The sequence below is a fragment of the Lingula anatina genome, chromosome 5 (assembly GCF_051362555.1).
Source record: "Lingula anatina isolate TDL-2025a chromosome 5, LinAna3.0, whole genome shotgun sequence".
In the NCBI taxonomy this organism is placed as follows: domain Eukaryota; kingdom Metazoa; phylum Brachiopoda; class Lingulata; order Lingulida; family Lingulidae; genus Lingula; species Lingula anatina.
In genome coordinates, this window is record NC_141771.1 from 15,430,379 (window position 1) to 15,455,056 (window position 24,678).

Consider the following 24,678-nt stretch of genomic DNA (forward strand, 5'->3'; position numbering starts at 1 on the left):
CCCCCCCCTCGATTTCTAATTCTGATAAAAAGGCCTTATTTTGATATGATTAAATTGACACTCTCATTTGGCATGTACTCGGTATAATCCCCAAAAAATTAATGCAATTATTGACAATAAACAGTAGCGTAGTCTTAACGCGCCGCGTCCCTACTGATATCAATTATAGAGCTATTTAAAAGTATAAAGAACAATTAGCACACAAATGCTCATTATTGATCTTACTAAAATCATTATGTTCGTGTTAACCTTTTCTCACTGGAGATACACCAGGATTCAGAATAATCCAACTCTTACCATAAAAAATACATAATGATTTATATTTAATGCAGTGCAGAGCGATCATATCGACTGTCAGACATCTGAATCTATTGTGCATTGGTCTTCTTTCAACTTAATCCTGAAACACCTTTACCTGTCTTATAATAACTGCAGCCTATGTCGGTAACACTCCTTAAGGTCGATTTTCATATTTATCTACATCACTCACTTTTCATATAAAATGCTAGTCCTCACGCCGTCAGTAGGAGTAGTACATGTAGTAGTAGAAATAGCAGTTTGAGGGCGATTCCAATTGAAGTTATCGATCTACATAGATCGATCCAACTCCACGGGGACTCTTGCTGAATGCACATAGATTAACAGATTTACATGCCTCCTCTTGTTTCCGACGTTTAATCGCATAATCGTGTAATCACCAGTTTTTCTGTATTCTACCCAACATAATGGAAACGAGCCCTTACTGCAGGGAAGATTAAAGGTACAATTTGCAAGCATTAAGGGGATCCAGGAACTTACCCGTAATATTGACAGGATCCGAGAGCATCCGCTTCCAACACTCGAACTCCTTGGATATCAACAGCTCCAGCTGTTCCTCTTTTTGTAAAAACACCACGTTCTGCAAAAGAATGAAATACGTTAGTGACGTAATCTATTGGCTGATGACGTGTCATAAGTTCAATGACGTCATATTTATCAGAATAAAGTAACGGATGATGTAATGCACATGGATGATTGTTGGTCAAGTTTAGCAATCTGTTCCAGATGTGGTCCAGTGTGAAACCCGCCATTAATTGAGATTTTATAAAACTTTCATACCTACAATAAAATTACTTATCTTATCTCAGAGCCAACATTTGTGATTTCTAATAAAAATCTAAAGATAGAGCGTAATGTTCCCAGAGTAATATTTCAGCATCTCGTTTGATTATCATCGGAAACATGGAAATGATGTTCTGTTTTACATAACTCCAAAAAAGGCTTTTATCTGAACATTGCTATAGCAGTAAGCGTTTGACGCAATAAACAGATATAACGAGTGACGAAATAACAAAATGACTTCGTAGAAAATAGGAAATGGATGGACAAGTATTATATAAACTTATCTCGTATGGCATGTGTATAATATGACTTATCTATTCCATAAATGAAGACTTAAAGTCAATTTTACTACATAAAGAGCAATGGTATTAATGGTATTCACATACATGCACTACATCCTGACTTGATTTTAAATTTGTCGTAAATTCATTCAGTAATAGATTTACACCCAGACAGGTTATTTTACCACGTAAATGTCAAATTTACTAAAAATAATCATCAGCCAGTCGACACACAAAAAGAATCAGATTTATCCTATTCAATTAGAATCGCTTTAAGAATCGCTTATTCAAGTTACACGTTCCTATAATATAACCGAGAAAAAAGAGTTCGCGGTTTGGAGTGTCACCGCTTTATATCATGATTAATACCAAAACTGTAGAATAACTGGTCTAAAAAATTCGAAAATAACTCCCGCATCTTATTCCTCTGGTTTCGCAATAAAATTTAAAAAAAAAAAAACATGCACGGTAACTGTATATACTTCATCCTTTCCAAAGTACATTCTACAGTTATATATATAAAAAAAGAAAATACTTGACGCTTTTTAAAAGGTTTTCGCTACAGGTTCAAATAAACATTCTGTACACCCTACCGGAGCAATAAGGCGGTAATCCATTGAGTAGCTAAGCATCTTCAGACGCCAAAGACACGAACACTCCGGTGTCGGCCTTTTCGATGTAACAGCAAATTAAGTCTTCTCGAATAAAAAGCGTACTGCTTATGAAATGAGATGACGCTTTAGCCGTAGCACGCAAAAATCGATCTGGGCTTATTTTTTCCCGTAGGTGTGAAGGTCAATACGAATCTGCAGGCTACAAATAGTGTTTGCTTACGGCTTAAATCTCCTAACAGTTTTTGAGCGTTTTGTTCGATTCCAGCGTTTAAGCAATGATTTCAAATTAAAAATCATCAGAATTGTTGATAGGCTTAGCAAACTGTGCAAGCATTTTTTCCATTCACCACCAACAATAAGACAGCTTCGGGTCAAACCGAATGGCCGCATTGCTCTTGTATGGAACACAATGCTAGTGTATACTAAACTATTGGTTTTATTACAGTTTACCGTGTTTGGCGGTTAACGGTTGAGTTGTGGCCGCTTTGTTTTCCCGGGCCGATGTCTATTGTCAAATTATAGATGTTACCATTTAGACGTGTTTACTGGGTTTATTAATAGTTGGCATCGATAGCTCTTAACGACTTTCTTAAGTGGAGGCTACCGTGTAAACAATTGGGAAGGTTTAAGCGTGAGAAACGCTGCCACGGGTTTGAAGAAGGATTTTGGCTTGAAATGCTCTGCTGGAGTTTTCTATATCGTTTGAGTATGAGAGATTGACAACTTAATAACCTGGTCGTTACCAGGGGCGGATCCAGAGCTATTTTCTAACCGTCTTCCAAATTTTCTTTGTTGATCCATCCTCTATTTTTGACCGTCTTCTGACAGAAAAAATTAGATACCCGTCAATGTAAACTTGAAAATCTGATGTCTTCCAGAAGACCCAGAAGACAGCCTCAATCCGCCCCTGGTTACTTAAAAGAGTAACTAAAACGGCGCATTGAGTTTTGCAAAAAGAAATGAACTCCTGTAACGGTATAACATGCTACAAAATGTAGGACCAGGACAACAGAAAACTGTACAGAAATTTGTAACCCTTGACGTGAGCAGGACTGTACACTCTCCATAATACCGCAAATTTATACATTTTGTACATACATGTATAGTTCCCGTTTCACTTTCAATTTCTCTGGTAAACATATTCGGTCCAGTTGCATCTAATTTTTAATTTTTTTGCCAAAAGATACGTAAAATTATTTTATAAATAAGATGGTCGTAAAATCTAAGCACGTGTGTCAGAGATGGTGTTCCCTATTTCTGAGAAAGCTACAAACAATGGTTTAAAAACAAAGACCAAAACAGACACGCAAGAAAACTTTGATTTGAAAATTACACAATTCGCACATCGCTTTTGGGGTACACAGAGTTCAAGGCATAAAAAAGAGTCAAACATTCCAAACTCTCCACGGCAAGTGCTTCAACTCTCTCCGAACACCGCTTGAAAGTATGCACACAATACACAAAGTTTGCGCCACGGCAGTGAGAGTGCGTTTTAACCTTGGTTAAGTTTGCTTTACCCTGGACGTTATAGACGACCAGAAGTGCGACTGAGCAGTCCGGGACTACTTAACAGCACAAACACCAAGCCATGTTGATATACAACAGTTTACTTCTGGCTGTTTAAATATGGGAATGAGTGTTGCAATTCCTCACCCCCTGCAAGGCAAGGACCTGCTCCGTGTAACCGGAGTGGAAAAGTTTGAATGCTTCTTCTGTTTCAAGATGTGTTTAAGTTTTCTGGCCATAGAAATAAACCCATTCAGTTTAGACTGCATTCATTTCAAGTGTTCCGATAATCTGAAGCAAATTGGTCGCTGTTTAAAAACCTCTAGCCACAGACACACGAAAAGTATAAACTGTCAATAGTTTAACCAATCATTTTGCCCTAAAAAGCAGGCTAATCATTTTTATTGTGCTTCTTTAGGTAACTTTAAGCACGCACATCTTGTCTCGAAACTCAGAAAAATATAATTGACTTATGTTCCTTTGTATCCAATATATAATTTTTTTCTTGGCATTCTGAATCATCTTCATTTTTGGATTTGAAAGATTCCTAAATATGCAATGCGGTACCTTTAACTGCGGATGTCAGTTTCTGTTACAAATAAAATGAGGAGTCTAAGGTATCGACTAAAAACAATTGCAGTGAATTGTCTACTTACAAAACTGATTCATTTGGCCAAATTATTGCCCGCCCCCCCCCCCCAAAAAAAAGGTTATATTATTCCTGTTTTATTGTACAATTTAATGACCACACATCTTTCACTTCATATGTCGTTTGAATGCGCGTTCAAGGCTTAGCAAAACTCTACCGATTTATTTTCATATTTGAATTCATTAGTATTCTCTTGAAGGAAGGCTGTCCTTGCATTTTTCTTATTGACCAGTTTGGGCTGAACATAATCACAGATTATAACTGGAACTGGTGGAAAAATATGGTTTATGACTGAAACCATAGCCCTTGGAAGGCATGAAATATCTGAAAAGATGGTAGTCCTTTTTTATAAGAAACGATGAGTTTTTTTTAAAAGTACGATGAGTATTAAGTTATAAACTTTAAACTGAAACCTCCATATTCAGACCACATCTTTACAGTAAAACACTAAGTATTTTGGCAACAGTTAGTCTTAGAATGTATTGTAAATTATTTACTTCTATGTAAAGCACGACCATTCGCTTCTCGAAGAAAGTCCAGACTTTTTCCCAAACCCATTTTTACCAGAAAACGTGTTAATGAACTTTGAACCAGTTTTTCAATGTCACGAAAAAAAAACACCTTTGTTTAAATTGAGACTTGTGTTGGTGTATTTTCAGCTTGGAGTTGGTCTAGTTTGGGAAGTATTTATAGCAACCGCTGAATTTATTATATGTTTTACCCTGGCTGTGTCAGTGCGGTGAAGGCAAGGCGCCTTTGATCCTTAAGCCTGCCTTGTGTCATTGACTGCCAGAATACTTGCATGTGCATGTACGGCATCTTCTGCAACGTCTGTTTGTAAGCTATGGCGATATGATAACAAAGAGGGCTTCATAGATCAAACGGAGTTGAAGGGTTTAAGTTGCGACCGTGGTGGTGGTGGTGTGTGTGTGTCGGGGGGGGGGGGGGGTGCGTGGTCTGGGGTTTTGGCAAGAAAGTTTGTCCAACTACCCCCGTCCTCAAAAACCAGTACACACGCGTTTTAACAAGGATTTCTACTGTAGGTCAATATATTTCATAATGAATAATAATAATAATATATGAAAAAATGGATAAAAGAAAATAACGTTATTTTCATTCGTGCCATCAACCTCATTTTATCGTCATTGGAGCTTTAACTATCCTACCAAGTCCAAGAAGCTTTGCTGCCCAGATGGAACTGACGGTAGAGTGCCCCAAACACGCCTCCGGTGAAGAAACCCATGGGGCCATTGCAAACGAAGGGGCCACACTAAAGCCAAACCTGAAGCCCAGTCAGCATATAGAGCAATGCAGGCAGGAAGCAGGGTGGAATGACCCGATCGTGATAGTGCTAATTGGTAAATGTACCTGACAATCTCCAGCGGCGTACACGCCGCTTAGGGAATTAAACGCTCCCCATGGCGTTGACATCGCTACAAGGCCGAGTAGATCCAAAATACTGGATATAAATTGTAAAACCGACTGATCTATTAAGAATTGCGCGCTTTAAAAGAAAATATACTTTTCCGTTTCTTTAGTACCAAAGCTCGTCTAACTGTACCGACTCCGTGGTATCCGTGGTACCTTCTTCTTACACAAGTCATTTAGGTACCAATTATCAGTAAAAATCCTAGTACGCGGCTGCGAGGTGTGATAGGGAGAAAATTCTTCTCAAATCATTAAAACGGCTACATTCCAGCACAATGTGGATTAGATATAGGCCCCTATTACTAAGGCAAAATTATAGGTATAACGTTCAAGAAAAAAATGATGGAGAATTCCTCTTCTGCCCTAATCAAACCGATTACGTTCCACCCTTTTTTTTTTTTTTTGTTACAGAATTTACATCGAAAATAAATAATATTAATGGTGTTATTATTATTATTATTGTTATTATTATTATTATTATTATTGAATTTAGGGCCAACATTTTTTCTATGTAGCTCTACAGCAACCATATCAAATCCAAAATGTTTTACGTTTGGAACAAGCAAGGTAAGGGCAACCATTCTGCATGGCGCAGTAATATACTACCAGAAGCATCACGTTAGATTTTGAGATATTGCAGCATTCAAATCATAACTTTCCCCTTCAAATGCAGCTGCGGTTTCACACCACACTATGAAACGATTTTGTAAATGTCAAAGATAGTGTTAGCTGTGTTAACATTTGATCTCATAATCATGTAGGCATGTTAATTTGCTCTTACGATAAGAATTGGCTTCGCTAAAGGTACTGCCTTTTTCGAATGATTTGAACTTGTAAGTTTACAATCCTGTTTTACATCGGTTCTTTTCACATAAACCACTTTTCAAGCCGTCAGCCTTGAGTTACAGCTACCATAAATGAATATATATTTATGGTCATTGGCGGCCATTTTGAATTTCAAATAAAAAAGCTGGTTGCCCGGTGACTTCACGAGGCAGGAATGGTGATTATATTGAAGGCAAGAGTTTGAGCCTCAATCATTAACCCAGTTAGTAGGGTAGATCTGAAAAACAAGATTAGGTTTGGTTGCACATGGTAACGAGTAATTACAAAATAAAGGATTTCTATTTCAGTGCCGATACAAGTGTAAAATGCCACCAAAGCATAAAAACCGTGTACTCGTTTACTCAAACAATTCAGAAAGAAGAAAAAGAAAAAACTGACTTATTCCACAGCGAGTTTCATGCCGAGTTTTTATGTAATTGAGTCGAGTCGGAAAACTGATATGCCTTTCTTATAAACTAAAACCCTATTACCGTTTTAAAAGTCAATTGGAACTTTATGTTTGCATTTTCATTAAACCGTACTTCAAGCCCCTGGAAAAAATAATCAAAGCTACCCTTTAAAGAAAACTGTGAGTTGCAGCTCATATTTGAATATTTGCAACATTCTAATCTACTTCTCCAGCTTTCCTTATTACCGTCTGAAACACTTTCGTAGTCTCCATAAGGTTAATCAAGGCGGTTTAAGAGAAATAAAAGTCCTAAAATCGGTTTATTAATTCGAGAATTTGCGTAACACAGTCATATCTATAAACGATAGACTTATCTAATAACATCTTCCCCTTTTAGCTTGCTACCAAACAGAGAGCATTCACATCGAGAAGAGCCGAGGTCTAGCGAGGCCGAGACCTAAATATGGCGGACTTACATGAGAGGAAGACCGCGTAATCCTTTAATGGTCTCTCAATGACATTCATGGATGGGTCACAAATAATTTGCTTTTGGGTATGATATCGTCACTGAAATGCACTTTGCGTCGAAGCTACCCAAACAAAATAGTATGTGTATCTTGACCGATTTAAATGGTACAGTGGACACGCTATAGGCGTTATTTACAAGCTTCACCGTTCGCCCTCTAAAATACAAATTTTTTGGGGGCCCGAGCCGCACGCCGGGGGGGTGGGGGGGGGGGCAGTGTCGGCATCGCATCCGAAGCCTATCATTCCTAAAACGGACCCCCTTCAAATAATCCTTGATCCGCCCCTGTATATTAAAGCGATACATGAAGTCAGCCTAGCGGTAATGGAATACTTAGTGTAAAGCGATACAAGGATGCGTCCTATCCCATGTGACAAATTTGCCGTTGTTATTGTAAGCAATATCATATAACCCTAGTTTAGTGAATTGAGGACGCAATTGAAAGCAGAAAACGGAGAACCCTAACAGTCAAATTGACGTTAAGTTCATGTTCTAATGGATCCGAACTTGTTTTTGGACGATGGAACAATCAAATTGGCAAATCTACCAAAACCACAGCTTAAAGATACAAAAGTGCACATATGAATGAATGAATAAATGAATGAACATGAGATGATGACTGAAAGAAAAATAACAAATACATGATTCAATAAGGAGAATCATATTTAACAAGAGAGAGAGAGAAAGAGAAAGAAATTTGACTTCCGACTGTTCACAACATCTCCCAATGAAACGCTAATTAAAATAATCACATGAACAGAAGCGTGCCGGTAATTCCCGCAAATCCCCTCATGATCCAGTTACAGCTTCATTACAAAAATCTTCACCGATAATTGCTTAAGATTATCATATATGTATGTCCAAACACGTGAAAGACGTAATCTCCGTACCTCTCCTCCTCCTCTTAATTAAAGGGATAACAACTGTTCGTGTGAGATTCACAATTCACAATCTATTCACTGTAAACAACTCATAGAAGTATAATAAATTCCACCGTACCTGTCAAACAACGGTTATTACAATAATTCTGGAATCTGTGTTTGCCATCAGATAGTACATGTACGGAACGTCAAAGATGGCATAGATGCCTCCGTTATAATTTCTTAAGAGATTATTACAAAAAAAAAAGTTTCTAGAAAAAAATATGGACTAACTTTGAATGTCTAAATTGATTCTTTAACCATTGGTAATTATGGAAAAATACGTCGTTTACCCCAGAAAAAAAAAACATGTTTTTCTGGGCCAAAACCAAGTTGTTATCCCTTTAACCTCTGCATCCGCCAGTGATAAATTCTTTGCATTCGTTCCAGAAACGTGAACCAGGTGCAACATTATCGTACATGTCAAACTTTGATGCGAATACACGTGATTACCGCGATTGCTGTTACATTTCCGGGGTTTAGTGCTCAATGTCGTAAATTTGCTGCTACACTGTAAAATACCAACATGTGCAGTCCTTCTTTGATAAGCACGGAATTTTGTGCTCGTTCTCAGCGATAAACAAAATGAAGCATTTTCCCTAGAATTGTGGTCTTTTGAGACCTATCTATTCTATTTCGTTATTGTGCCTTTCTTTATTACTATTGTGCTCTTCTTCTTTCAAATCCATGAATCTATTTGCAACTTTTTGACAAATATCGCGTATTAAATTACGTCTTCGTGACTACAACTTTGCGGAAGGGAAGACAGCCCTAACCATGTCAATTACTCAACCAATGTTCAAGCAAATGACAGACAGACAGACAGACGAACAAACAAACAGACGGAAAGACAAACAGACACACATATAAATAGCAGATCTCGATTTTGTATATACATTGATATCTACTAGGGTCATCTTATCAGATATCACAGAGAGGCCAACTACAATAATGTTAATAAAAGGACACCTACCCCATGTACATAATCCGGTAACTCCGGTGTCGTCGGGGTCGCACTCGTCCGTCCGATAAGCAGAGAGAAACACCCAACCGCTAACATTTGCCGTGCTAACGAAAACTTGATTGCCTCCATGCCCACTGAAGTACGTTGCCCGGGTTATAAAAGTCACAGTGTTACGCCAGATTCATCTCCAGAATTATCGTTATCCATCCATCAAGCTAAAAGTCTACTTCCTATTGCGTTTCTCTCCTGACAACGCTATTATAAAGTTCATTTGCCCGTAGAATAATCCTTTACTCAATTCGCAAACGTAAGTCTTCTATGCCGTTTTCAGACTCCGTTTTAAGTGCCGGGACATAAAAACTGCATCATGAGCAATTTCCATTTGATTGCTTCACACTCAATGATTTCATATCGTACACTAGCTGTTTCTTCGTCTGAATGCTGTGTTGCGTTTAAGGTGTAATCAGAGAGCTTCAATACGATCCACACTGAAATAAGTGTTTCTAGTTTGCTTCTGTGCTGTATATTTAACATGCAATGTTCACTTTTATGTAAGTTAATTTGCGTGTCGTGGGTTTCCTGCCGTTCTATGACGATATTCCTTCACCAGTTTTGAACCTTGTGTCGTTGATCAGTGACCATATATCGTCCGTCGTGCATCTATGTATCGTCTAAATCCAATCCTATGTCAGTGACTACCTATTGTATTACATCACTTATCGGGTTATTTTATACTGGGTTCACCACAACCGCCTAAAAACCACACTGCGTTTGTCCTTTTTATGGAAATAACTTTTCCCCGCAAATGCTGTCGTTTGCGGTTTGTATGTGGGTTTTACTGTCTTCTCACCTCGGACTCACACACTTCACTTGCGGTCAGTGTGCGTGTTCAATTCTCTCCACTTCTCCGCGGCGAAACTCGATCTCGTTATCAACCCACTGTGTGTTCGGGTGCACAGCAACGCTTTTTATTGCGCGTGCTAGGGCAAAGAATCAGCAAGAACAATTGCCTTGATAAGCAGGAATCGGTGCAGTGAATCTACCTTTCAAAATTTTTGATTATTGTTTTTGTTCTAAGCGGCCATCCCCATTTGCAGGCCAGGCCGAATGTGCGCGCGTGAGTATGCGTGTTTGCATGTGCGCGCACGCGTTCTGGTCTGTGTCTCTCCCTGTAGGGCGATGTGTTTTAGCTGTCTCACTTATAATCCGAATATGCGTGTATAAGTTTTCACCGTCGTACCTCTTATAGCGTTACTATTTTTCTCTCTGGCTCAAGTTCGAGCTGGTTATTCCTGACCTTGCCGTTCTGAGGCTATAGTCCAACAGTGTAAAGTCCGTGGGAACCACACATCTGTTACTTATCTGGAATGGATTAAATGAAAAAGTTAATACTGGTCATGCAAAATATAGTACTCATTGATATCTGTGGCAGATGGACATTTATTTATTACTTTTGCATAAATTGTGTGTAAGTGTACTGTAGATATAAATGTCTTAGTTGTCCAAGGAAAATTATGCTTGCTCAAATCTGCTTTTTTAAAGGAGTTTAATTTTTGCAAAGATGATGAAGACGAGGCGACTCCTATTGATTTCCAGGAGGTTGTTTTGCATGTTTCGAAATGTCCAGGTTTTGAAAATAAGTGTAAACATGTTATTGGCCATTGACAATTTAAAAATAATCTTCATTGTTTTTAATTTGTGATGTAGTATTAATGTCATGAAATTGCTTCAAGAGACATAAGGTGAGGACACCTGCCAATTTGCAAATTGTAATAGAGATTGGATCGATAGATTTTTGTGGGGAATGGAATCGATTTGAAGGCCCGGAAATCAGGATGATTCATTTATAGAAAGCTCTCTAGCGCGGCAATTTTGTCTCCATTCTCGACTCATTCTGCTTTTTGGAGGTGGGATCTCTGGGCTCGATAACTCGAAAATTGCGACCAAACGCAAACATTGTGATCCTTCGCTATTTGCGATGGCGATCCCCCCCCCCCCCCCCCCCCTTTGCTTACTCAAAGCCATGCAATCGCGCCGCATTATTTGAGTGGCCCGAAGTAGAATTATACATGTATAGATCCGAAACTTGGATCGCCGCATAAAGTGAAGTGTCACAATAACACACAATATAGTCTAATTTTATTTCATTAATTTTCTCATCAAGAAATAAAAATATATAAAAAATGCAAATACTGATATTTTTAGTGTTTGACACCAATAAAATTTCAAAACAATATTATTTGTAATTTATTTAAGTTGTTAGATATTTCATCAGCCCAACTATACCGCTATTCAATAAAATAAGCATGTTATTAATACTATGGACTTTATCTGATATATTGGTCTGTAGTGCTCAATCTCATAATAACACACACTGAGGAAGGTCACAGTTTAACCGAATGCTTTGTGTCTGCTTTTTCATTTTGTTTGGAAAGTGAAAAGTTTAAACTTTTAATAATTTTCCAGAGACTACACCGATGGACTTTCATCAGAAAATATGAATTTGTATATGGAATGTTTAATTTGAATCTTTTAATTTTATGAATAATAAAATATGAATTCATGTGCTTGCCAATCTCACATTGATGAATTGGAATGTGGCCTGTCCTGAAGATTGTTACACAAATAATATCGGATGATAGTATAGTACCCTTTTTACGTGCATGGCGCTATGTCGGTTTTTGTTTATGGAAACAAGCTGAAAGTGACCGGATACAATCATGCAACTTTGTTTTTTGTAAGCAAGAAATATGTCGCTGGTGATGCTGCAACATTCACATGTACAATAACTACACTTCGCCTCCAGGTAGATGACACAATAAACCGAGGAATATATTGTCTCCAAGATCCGAAGCACGGACACCGAGGACTAACTCAAACAACCAGTGAAGTCGGTACAGAACATCCATTAATTACAAATGCAGTTTTGGCGATAATAGACGTACTAGTACTTAAATAACCAGATGCTTAATACATTTAGGGATTAAACATTGGTGAGGAGCCATAGATGTCCGAATGTTGTAAAAAAGTTGTCTTCCTAGTGCATTCTTAATGTTTGAGGAGTGCTTAAATTAAACATTTGCATACAAAGTGAAATAACTCACAGTGGAGCAAACCCCATCAAATACCTGTACTTGTATTGTGAAAGTAGAAAAAGAAAAGTAGCTGTGTGTGACATAGAAGTTACCACACTGGAAAAACACCATCCAGATGCCAGTTTTGTAAAATGAGTTTATTTATGAAGATAAGTGTATAAAACAATGGAGAAAAAACACAATGGAGAAAAAACATTCCAGTGCCATTATTGTGATATGAGTTTTAAGCAGAAACGTAGCTATTTAAGGCATGAAAGGACACACACTGGAGAAAAACCATTCAAATGCCAGTATTGTGAAATCCGCTTTAGTTCCAAAGGTAACTGTACAAAACATGAGAAAATCCACACTGGAGAAAAACCATTCAAATGCAGGTATTGCATAAAGAGTTTTAATAACAAAAGTTCCTGTATAAAGCATGAAAGGATTCACACTGGAGAAAAACCATTCAAATGCCAGTATTGCGATAAGAGCTTTAGTGACAAAGTTTTATGTAGAGTACATGAATGGGTTCATGTCAGGGAAAAACCATTCAAATGCCAGTATTGCGGAAAGAGTTTTAGTACCAAAAGTAGATGTACACGGCATGAAATGATTCACACTGGAGAAAAACCATTCAGGTGCCAGTATTGTGAAATGAGTTTCAATTTAAAAAGTAGCCATGTACAACACGAAAGGATTCACACTGGAGAAAAACCATTCAAATGCCAGTATTGTGAAATGAGTTTCAATTTAAAAAGTAGCCATGTACGACACGAAAGAATTCACACTGGAGAAAAACCATTCAAATGCCAGTATTGTGATAAGAGTTTTGGTGATAGCAGTGCATGTAGAGAGCATGAATGGGTTCATGCTCTAGAAAAACCATTCAAATGCCATTATTGTGACAAGAGTTTTGGTGTGAAAAGTAAATATACACTGCATGAAAGGATACACACTGGAGAAAAACCATTCAAATGTCAGTATTGTGGAAAGAGTTTTAGTGTGCGCGGTAAATGTGCACTGCATGAAAGAATTCACACTGGAGAAAGACAATTTAAATGCCAGTACTGTGAACAGAGTTTTAATCAGAAGGGCCAGTGTATACAACACGAAAGGATCCACACTGGAGAAAAACCATTCAGTTGCAATTTTTGCGAAAAGAGTTTTAATCAGAAAATTCACTGTATACAACATGAAAGGATCCACACTGGAGAAAAACCATTCAGATGCAATTATTGTGGAAAGAGTTTTAATCAGAAGATTGCGTGTATAAAACATGAAAGGCTCCACAGTTGAGAAAAAAGATTCAAATATCAGTATCGTGAAAGGCCTTTTAATAGTAAAGGTACTAATACCTGTATACAGCATGAAAGGACTCACACTGGAGAAAAACCATTTAAGTGCCAGAATTGTGAAAAGAGTTTTCGTGTAAAAAATAGCTGTATACAACATGAAGATAGGATTCACACTTCTCCTTCACTGCAGTCTGTCAAAAAAGGAGATGAGGTAATGTCACCTGAAGCTAAAGTTTCTCTTCAGTCTCTTAAAAAGGAATTTCAAACTGAAGATTCATCTCTTGGGACAAAGAAACAAAGGGGTGTCTATACTGCTGAAGCTAAAATCAAAGAGGAGTGTGATGATAAGATTGCCCCAGAAGTGAGGTCTGAGATATATATCCTGTTGCAATATTTAGAAATATTTTTGCAGATGCTGATTTATAATGTTTATTAATACATAAAATCATGTGCTCTTTTATGTAAGTGTGTGTCTTCAAACATAAGAGAAAACAAACTTAATATGGTGTATTCCCACAGGTCCTATGCTTGTATATTATTTATACTTGCAATAAAAGTTTTGAAGTGGTTTGCTCGTTACTTGTAATGTGAAAAACAGCATTGTGTCAATTTGCAATAACTGTTGTATTATAATTTGCAAGTCCTTGCTCTTTTGGACAGTTTCATTTGTTAGATTTTTTTGTTCTTTTTTCTTTTCATTTATTTATTTATAAACCTATTTTGCCTTGCCCTCCATGAAATTTTATTAATATTCTGTCTTGTATTTCATCTTCTGGTTAACACTTTCATGCTTATTCTGGCCATTTAATGCAAAGAGATGCTGAGCCCAATGATTGCAAATAAAGGCACTTAAGCAATTACTTGCAGTAAATTAAGTAAATAAATTACTTTGGCCATTTGCTGCTTCCCTACTTTTCCCTGTCATTTTATCAACCAGCTCGCATTTCATTTCACTACAATTACCCGATATACAATGTAAAGGCAAGTCTAAATGGTTATCGTCTAAAGTCTGACGTAGAATCAAAGTACGTGTTAATTTTTTTCTGTACTTGGCGGCTTCTCTCGGTGAGTCTCCAATGTGACGTGACGGAGTCCCCCATGATAGAAAATTAGCACAGATAATCCTCGTCCTAGATTTTGACCCACTCATGTCAGGTTAACCCTAACCTGTATAATTAAATGGAGGATGAACTGTCTGTTACTCAGACCCTCCGCTTCGTCACACTCACATAAGGATATACCAGTACATAAATTGCTTAATGATCGATATCCCGCAGTAAGAATCCGATTTTAGCTTAAATTTTAGAAACATTTATACATGTTTTATTTTAGTAGAGTCTCAAGGTAAAAAATAATTTTAAAAAATAATTTAAAAAAACGTAGGTTTAACCACTTCTACCTTTTTTAAAAAAATTATTATGGTTTTGCATTAACGTCTTAAGCTATGTATGATATGGAATAAAGTTTGTGAAAAACCAAGTTGGGTGCTTTTCGTGACCTTGAGCATGACTTTTGACTTTACTCGCACAGAAACATATGGTACTGATTTTTTAAACTCTTATATCTTTTTATGTTTGCACTAGATGACATGCAGGAAGCTGTAAACCGTTCACCTGTTCGATGTTCGACCATACTTTCCAGAACTTGGGATTTATTAAAATATTACATCTCAATTATAATTATTTGAAGGCAGTCACTGATATATGACTTATTATCCTACAAAATAGTACTACCGTAAAATTCCAATGAATTTGAATAAGTATTGCTATCAGCATATCCGAAAGATATCCAACAGTTTGATATCGGCAGAAAAGATGACCAGGCTTTTTTGAATTGTGAATTGAATGTAATATAATATATGTATATATATTATAATTTCTACCCTCGGGGTTGCTTTATCCCAATAAAGATTATAAAAGATCAAGTTCCGAACACAAAGTTGTGCATGTATGCATCCCCAGCGTCGTTATCATCTGTCACCAGCAAAAGAAGACTGCAGTTGCTGGGCACTGCCCACGCACCTTAACAGGGGCCATTCAGAATGGATGATCCGAGTACTAACTGACCCAGCGACTAAATATGACCGACGCGTGTGGAGGCGGGGAGACCACCAGGAATCGGCGGCATCGCTTTTCAACTGTGGTCTGCCATTTGTAGTCGGCGGATCAGTTAGTACTCGGATCATTTATTCTGAATGGGGCCTTAGACCAGCCAGTCTCTAAACTGTCATTTCGGGGAAAAGGCTCACAGAAGCAGGCCGAATGTAACTTAAGCCGGCAACATCATGAATGATACTGGTTTTCAAACTAATGAGATCCTTTCAGAAAGGAGAGAGAAACAACCCTGGTCTAAATATGCTGCTGCTGTTCTCATTCCGCCCAAGAGCGAAGGATGATGATGGTGATTTTTTTTTTTTTTTTTTTTTTTTTTGATAAATTCTGTTTATGTTTCCAGCTCTCTGAAATGCGAGTTAAGTTCAAGACGCAAATACCTTTTTGTGAATTACTAAAATACGCTAACCTCCGGTAAAAACATGATTTTAGAATTTGTAAGTTATAAATCCGAAAGGTGTAAGAAATTACCGTAGAGAGATACAACCTCTTAAAAATGTCTTAATAAGGACAACGATCGTTGTGCATTGATCAGGGGAAAACCGTTTCCATCAGACGGGAGGAGGCTTAATAAAGAGATGATGCAGTATTGAAAAACCGCTTTCTTTTTCATCAGAGACGACCCGTTGCCCTTTTTCACTGAAAGGGCAAATGTACCCCCAGCACTGTTCCGATGACCAATATTTGTTCTTTGAAACTGAAAACAGGCGAGAACCATTGGAGACTCCAGAGGGGAGAGGGGGGGGGGGGGGGGTAAATATGGCTCTTTCACGCTGAACAATGTCCCAATGTTAACATGGCTCTTTGCAATCATTACGTACTTTTAAAGAGGATCATATTTCTCATTAATGATTCTCCTCGATATATCCGTGATACAAACTAACGGTTATTTTTTTACACATTACGTCTAAATGTTCATTATCACATAAGTGAGTGGAGTTATATACAAGGCAGAAACCTTTTTTCCGCTTCAGTTCTCAAAGGTGAACAAAATAGGGAAGCCCAGAGGAAGTAATTATTACGAACAAAACAGAAAAACCAAGTTATTAATAAACACAAAACCTGTCATCTATCTACACTGAGGTAACCGAAGATCTGCTATGTATCCCTCCGCCTTTGTTCAGTCGACTTAATCGGCTACAACAGACAGACGGGGAGTCCCGATACGTACGCCTTAATGTCCCTTAGCAAACTAATAAAGGCCATAAATGACGAAAAACAAAGTATCACATTTTACAAAATAATTAACTGGAAGGAATATAGTAAATGAGAGGAAAATTTACCTTATATCTGTTCATAAAAGAGCGGTGAAAAAGAGAAGACAAATGTATTCCCCTGTGCAAGAAGGAACGGAGGGAAAAAACTAATCAGGTTAAAACTCATTAATTCCCTATAGTGCGTTAATTATCCAGTTAAATTTTCTCTCATAAGAGATCCCATGCATTATATGGCAAAACGCAACGAACGCATTAGAATGTTATAAAAGATTAACACGAAGCGGAAGTAACAAAAAGGAAGAAACCAAAGGAAATTAAGAATTATTTATTAACTGCATGAGCTCGTCAAGGTGCCAGACCATATTGTTACTCAAAAACGGTGCTCATAGGCCTATTTATTTCATGTTATATTACTAACATTAAAACATAAGATGAGCCCGATGGGTTGGGTATAGGACAGGGAAGAGGGAAAGACGCCCCGTTCAAAACGAAATAGCAGACAGTGTCACATCGTCCATTTCCAAGTTAAAAAGCAGACCAAGACTAAAAAAAGTACATGCCATGCTCCGTGAATTCAGTGCTACAAAATATATACACTACATACATCTGCGCAAGTGATTTTTTCAGCAGGGGGGGGGGGGGTGATCTCACCCTAAATATATAGAAAGGTTGTCCATTATGTATGTAATCTCTACCTCACAGAATATGCAGAGGGACCAATGTCATTTTCACAATGCGTTGCTTTTCCATCTTCAGCACTACGATAGAATGACTGAGTGTCTTATGCCTTCATGTTCTAAGGGATTTGGAGAATAAGAGATAATTCAGTTTATCAATGTCACTCTTCTTTTTTCTGAGAGAAAGATTTGCACCACAGGGTTTTGCTCTGTGTGTTGGAGAGGGGGAGAGGCAGGATGAAAAGTGCTTGTCCAGCTTTGGTCGGCAAATACAAACAGTGAAAGAAGACAACTTTTCATTAATACGTACGTAGGGCACAGAAATGAAAAATGGGGGGAATTGTCTTGCCGTGCTTGCTCTGATACATGAAGCCTAAGAGAGGAGGTGCCTCCAAAGCTCTGTGTGTGTGTGTGTGTGTGTGTGTGTGTGTGTGTGTGAGAGAGAGAGAGAGAGAGAGAGAGAGAGAGAGGGTCACATGAGTGCTTTACACACCCCTGGGACCAAAACAATACCAGTACTTGTCTTTGGATAGAAAGGGTTCCCTTGGAGAATCACATAATGATCCTAAAAATGGAATATTTGATAGGTCGACTTAAGGGAAAAAAACGATAAATTCTCCAGAGGACTTTAAGAAGATTAAGACAAATGGCAAATGATGAATTTAACCGATCCATTGTAACCATCTTTGCAGACATAAGGAAAACCTAAATCGTTTCAGTCTGCGTGAGAAGGCATTGATAGACGGCGTGTGTGTGAGTGTGAGTGTGTGTGTGTGTGTGTAACAATTTTAACATACCACTTTTTAAAACAAACAAATGGACGCCTCAACGGCCACATAATTAAACGGAGGCTACTCTTCGCAGATATACTATCAAAGTAAATATTTAAAAGCGTTGCCAGACCTTTCCGTCTTGTGTACAAAAACACGTTTCAGAGCCCAGGCCGTCGATGTAGAAGACAGATCCGACTAAAAGGTCAGCATAGTTTGTATACAAGACAAGTGGCCGGCACTTGACATTGAAGATAAGACTAATTGCCCATAAGTCCAAAGCAATATGGGATACTTTAGACGATAACTAAATAACTATGTGACGAAGCCAAGGAAAAATTCAGAAATATACCTCGGCTACCGTAGGTTGTTATAAGATATGAATTAGAAGCAGATAAGACCGTCTGCCTACACGCCTAATTTGAGCGAATCCAATAAAAGATATTTGCTTGGATACACTGGTCGCTGAAGCGATTGAAAGCAAAGAAAATAAGTCTTAACTGCAGGTGTACAATACCATGGATGTTAAATTCTGTAAAGGTCAAATTTTCTGAAGATGATACCTTTTCTCTTAATGTTGGAGAATTTACCATATTGTGAATTCAATCAACGTATTTGTTTTTCTGTATTATATGTAACAAGGCAGCGATTTTTGATTATTATTGATTATTTATTGATCATTAATACCTATAAATTAATGCCTACCCTATAAATTTCATCTAAATCGGTCCATAACTTTTTGAGTTATGCCGATGACAAACAGACAGACAGACAGACAGGGGTGATAACATAACCTCCTTGGCGGAGGTAACAAATCATGCCTTCATTAACAAACACATTTACCAAACAGCAAATACCTACCGAATGCTGATGCTGTAACAGCAAGACTGACAGATATATAAATGAATGAATATAACTATATATTTATATTTGGAGAGAGAGACAGAGAGAGAGGCCTAGCGTCGACTATGTTGTCCGTGTTCGTTTTTAAACGCTTTTAAACGTTTTGAAAAACACAAAACCGGAAGGGCTACATTGTAACTTTGAAAAAGTCCAGTTCATTTTTCATATATATATATATATATATATATATATATATATATATATATATATATATATATATATATATATATATATATATATATATATATTAGAAGAGTTTATTAAATTCGCTGTAACGTAAATCCTTGTAGGTAGCTATTAGTAACTAAAGAAAAAATCCCTCCCAGGGCAATATCTACTACCTTGAACCTTAGCTGCCCTAACAGACAACCATCGATGAGTGACTCCCGGCACAAGCGAGATACCAGAAATTTCAATTAGACGCGGTTGCCTTGATAGTCTTCGGTTGGCAGGCACTAAGTAAACGCTGTCGGATTTCTTATGAAAACGCTGCTGATGGCTTGGAAATTCTAAAGACGACGTGGTCGTACCGTTTACACGCGAGAAACGTTCAGAACGCACCTGCTTTGCAACAGAACTTGGGTGGTTTTGAGTGGGTGACAAAGCGTTGGCAAAATGCCGACTACAATCTTGCATCAGTATTGTCACTAGACACAACAATATTCATTGGTAAACAGGAATCATTCAAGATGTCCTTGCACGAGGCCTTTGTCACTATATGACGTAATATATGTTGTAATATATATGGGGCTAACTTTTTAGCTATAAAAGTGAAACTCTGCGTCTGTTTTTTTTTTATTTTTCTTTTAGAGCAATGAAAAAGTAACAGTCAGAACACCATAAACCAGTATTGTTCTTCAATACATGAATTAGACAGAATATAAAAGTAAACAATTAAAATATATTCGTTGGTAAATTATGTCTTATTTCATTCGTTGGCGTACTACACACGTTTGTCTGCCATTATTTCTAACTCCCATTCTCATCCAAATCCCGCGAAATCTCGCTTGATTTTACTGTAAGTCGCGAGACTATGGGCGCTCTCGGATTATCCCCATTACGCAAAAACCTTGTGTAGAATTTTTTCAAATCCAAACGAGTTGACAGCCAATTTGTTATATCCTTCAAAATCAAGAAACATTTTACAAAGTCATGTATGGTTCTGTAATGGAAACTATGATACCGTGGCATCGATTCAAACGTTTGGCTGACTTAAATGTCAAACAAAATTTCATTCTTCAACACGATAACAGCTCTCAAAAATTGCAGTTGTAAAACGATGCCCGCAGAACTCCAACCAAATCTCTCGCTAACTGACAAACGAACGAGACCTTTGAACAATTAATAATGAAGTGAACAGGAAGAGCAGCTTTTAGAAATCCCCCGGTAAATCGAGCCAGAGTTAATAAAATAAGACGCTACATCAAAGAGCTTTTGTGTGTACTTACTCAAAACAACCGATTTAATCTCACCTTGACTGAGGTAAGCTGCTAGTATTACAAAATAGACTTAACCCGCAAAAACGTATACTGTGTACTTTAAACACATGCAGTAATAATATTTTCATAAGACGTCTGTTATCTTGAAAGAGATGTTTGAAACACGCCAATGATATGTATACTGTATCTATCCAAATGACAGTGGATAATGTAAATATCTTTTATCAAGAACACCTGCAAGTGTTAATGTTTGGGGGCGTGCGCGTGTGAAAATAGAGCGTGCACATGCATGTGCATATATCTTATCGATCGATCGATTTCTACTTACTTACCTACCTTCTTACCTATCTGTCTATCTGTCTACCTGTCTATCTGTCTGTCTAGCCTGTCTGATTTTGTTACGTAACAATTCAGATAAACCTTTACCTCTGATGCAATATTTAAAAATGAATAAATAAACGAATAAATAATAAATAGTACTCGGGGACAGTTTTACTATAATGATTGTTTGGTGCAGGGAAAGGAAAACTGCAGGATTATATCACGCTTTATTTGCTATATCATTTTATCAATATTTTTTCGGAGGAAGAGGGTATCTAAAGAAACGTTGTCCACAATGTTCCCTCAAGATCCACCGTTGATTCTATAGCAATGATGCCATTTAATAAGATAAAAACGGTTTTTAAAGACTTGCTTAAAAATTCAGCCATAAAAAAATCAAAAGAAAACAAAAAACATATAACATGCAAAGAAAAAGTAGTAGTAATAGTAGTAGTAATATTGTTTTAACATTATTAGCACACGATTCGCGCGCGCCCTCTTACGTTCAGGACACATGTACTTCCACGTTCATACATTTCACCTCAAAAGATAATCAATGAAAAATAGGTCAAATATTCAACATGTGTACATCTTTCCCGAACCTTTGACCTCTTGACGTCAGCTTACTCCCCCACAAACAAGCACCACCGCATCAACAGACGGGAAATCATGATAAATTCAAATGGGGAATCAATTCGAGCCTAATAACATTGTAAACCATGAACCACAATTTAAATACTACACTGTACCTGTTGTATTTGCATCGACCACGTGAGGACATTCATTCAAAACATTAAGCTTAATAATTTATTTGCTAGATAAACAAAAACATTTGCTAAGAGTAGAAGACACACAATGAATCAAGAAAAACAACCTTTGTATAGAATTGATTGTATCAAGCTAAGACGCTTAATAAAACGTTACAATAGATTGGCCTCCAGCCAACAACGTCAGTTGGCCGAAAACACAACGTCATAGGTGCGTTAAATCGAAAATCTGGCATATTTTGTTCTTTTCGTTTAATCAGAAGTCCAGTTAATTCTTTTAAATTCTTATTGTTATAATGAATCGATAGAATACTAATGAAAGAAGAAACACCGAAAAGCAAAAGTTGTTTCATTAGCTGTGTTATGCACCCAAAGTTTCAATAATACAGATTAACCACTTCTGTAATATTTCACTCCTCATAACAAAAATGTTGTTGGAAGAACTGTTTAACTTCAAAAGCTATTTGCAGTTATTGCTATTTGCAGTGTTTGTCTCTTTATCTTTCTCTTTCTATGTGTGTCTATTAATATACCTGTCTTTCTTTGCATAGAATATAATCAAATAAAACTTACATAAGTGCTACAGGGAGTAATAACCTTTATGGCTAAATGGAACGCTGCTGCGGCCCCTTTTCCCGATTCAACACTTCGACCTAACGGTGCATTAGCAAAAAAAAATCAATGAAAAGAAAATATTTTATCAGAATCTTATAAAAATTCAGTGTAAATAGCGATTTCCCAGCTGGTTTTTGAAAAATATACGAATGTACTTTGGCTTATATATTTTATCGAATTTGTTTTAAGGGGAAATCACCCGAATGGGAAACGCTTTTGGACTATTAGTAACTTTAATTGATTGCAAGACTATTTTGTACCATCCATTCTTCCTGAAACTGCTGTCGTAGCATCCTCAACATTGGGGTAGAGAAAAATGAGACGTTAAAATTTCCTGCGACACGGATGAACGCGTCCCAGACGCTATCAAGACCCTTTGTCAACAAACTTTGTTTTTGGGATGCTTTTAAACGATTTTTCCATCAAAAAATAATCTGTCGTTGTGCAATGTATAATTGAGACATGATTAATCTACCCAAGCTTAACTGATTTTATGGATTGTGCAGGTATTATACGAACAAGGAAAATAATGTGTTTAAATAACCATTGTTTCCGCTATTGTCCGCCTATGAATTATATTCAGAGATTTTTTTTGGAGGACTGTACAATAAAAAATCCTTCAGCAACAAGCGTAACGCAGTCCTAGTTCACGAGTTCGATTTCGAGCCGTCATAAAATGGACGAATACAGTATTAAGCTAAGTCTCCATTTGTCATTTACACAGTTGCGTTTATGCTGCTCTGTTGATTTCTCTCCTTGTAAATATACATAATGTAACATATATCTTCTATTTTCTATTTGGTAAATCCACACACACAGGTTTCTAAACTGTCTGATTAATCTCAGATTCAAGTAACCAAATAATTTTCACATAAAACAACAGAAGATAATAGATGTTGTTCCAGACAAAAACGTAACCACCTGACTGCTCGCTGAAACCACATTGTTCGTACAAAACCAACAAAATCAATGCAATTCCACCGTGGACACTGCCATTGATAGCCAGTAAGTATTTAATGTTCCCAGCGTGTTTAAGCATCAATAAAAAGCTAATTGCTAGTAAGGTGAAAATGACCAATGCCATCCTAAGTCAAGTTAGTTACTTTGCCAGCGGGCAATCAAAAAAGAAACATAAATTATTAAAAGTAAATTGACGCATTTTGCCTCTTGCGTCACCTTAGGCTTATTCCGCCACTGAATCAAAACTGATGCGTTTTAAATTATAAATGGTGAACCATTTTACGTGTTAACAAGTAAACACATTTAACGATGACCTAAGCCAATTCAATGCTACAGATTGTCAAACGAAATTAATCAATGTTTGCTTTGCACCTTACGATTCAATGCGTTTAAGGTCAGTGACACGTGTTATGAAACTGTCGAAATAAAACGAAAGCGAGATAGCGAGATCTCGCGAGACCTAAAACCGTTTCTGTGCCCTCTAGCGGCTGACCCTCGGTGTAGAATCATCCCTTTTTGAGTGTGGTAGTATTGAATGAAAGAAGCATCTATAAAATTTATCAAGAAAGGTGTGAACCACCAGGTCATGCGTGTTGTTTTAAATCTTACGCAATTACACAATAACGATTTCTGTGGCCCAAGATGAAGTGACCCAAACACCGGATACCTGCAAGTCACGTTTTAAAACAGTCGGCACTGAATGAAATAACGATTTTTAATTGGCCCATTTCAACTGACCCGTGTCTTCCCACACCTCAGTATTGATAATAGCATGACCATGTTAATAATAGCACTGGACAGTCCGGAAAACGATGGAGCATGAAGTCAGGTCCAGCGTTATAATTATAACGTATCTGACCCTTTGCTATGACGTTAATTTCTTATTAAATGTACACGCTAATGCGTCCACCACGTCAAAACACACTAATTAACATCAGTTGAGGCGCTGCACGCTTTAGTCATTACACACGACGTGATATAATTGCATGGCAATGCATGCTGAGTGGCCTCCAGCTTGATTATGATATGAACATCTTTGTTGAAATCCGTATGAATAAGATGTATTCCTAGCAAAGCTGGATAAATGGCACGTGAACGGAAACTGTCGCAAAATATCGTTTTACAGTCTAGGTTCCCATCACATCAGTTTTAACATGGCGCTAATTAAATGACTTGAGGCGAAGTTCAACACGATTCGCTTAATTTGTTCAGATCAAATGTCAAACTTGTCGTTCTTTTGATTTGAACTTTCTCCCTTCTTGTCACGTTTTACATTATGGCGCAAAGTTGGCTTACTTTCAGT

General features: G+C 37.3%; 2 protein-coding genes across 8 annotated transcripts in view; one reads left to right on the forward strand and one right to left on the reverse strand.

The window, feature by feature from the left end:
* Nucleotides 1-24,678, reverse strand: part of LOC106181383 (secretin receptor-like) — a 57,335-nt gene that overhangs the window by 15,341 nt on the left and 17,316 nt on the right. For 6 of the 7 annotated variants that reach the window (XM_087012420.1, XM_087012415.1, XM_087012418.1 and 3 more), the window contains exons 2-3: nt 9,233-10,585; nt 799-898 (exon numbers count right to left, since the gene is read on the reverse strand). In XM_087012420.1, the coding sequence (XP_086868546.1) occupies nt 799-898; nt 9,233-9,352 (220 nt within the window). In that variant the 5' untranslated portion in view covers nt 9,353-10,585. Of the gene's footprint in view, nt 1-798; nt 899-1,975; nt 2,119-9,232; nt 10,586-24,678 lie in introns of those variants that run through there. The other variant, XM_087012421.1, reaches the window with a different exon arrangement.
* Nucleotides 11,866-14,163, forward strand: LOC106156133 (uncharacterized). The gene has a single exon (XM_013531241.3). The coding sequence runs from the start codon at nt 12,484-12,486 to the stop codon at nt 13,594-13,596; it is 1,113 nt and encodes a 370-aa protein (XP_013386695.2). The 5' UTR covers nt 11,866-12,483; the 3' UTR covers nt 13,597-14,163.

Coding starts and splice junctions, on each gene's coding strand:
- LOC106156133 (XM_013531241.3), top strand. CDS start 12,484: ATGGAGAAAAAACACAATGGAGAAAAAACATTCCAGTGCCATTATTGT.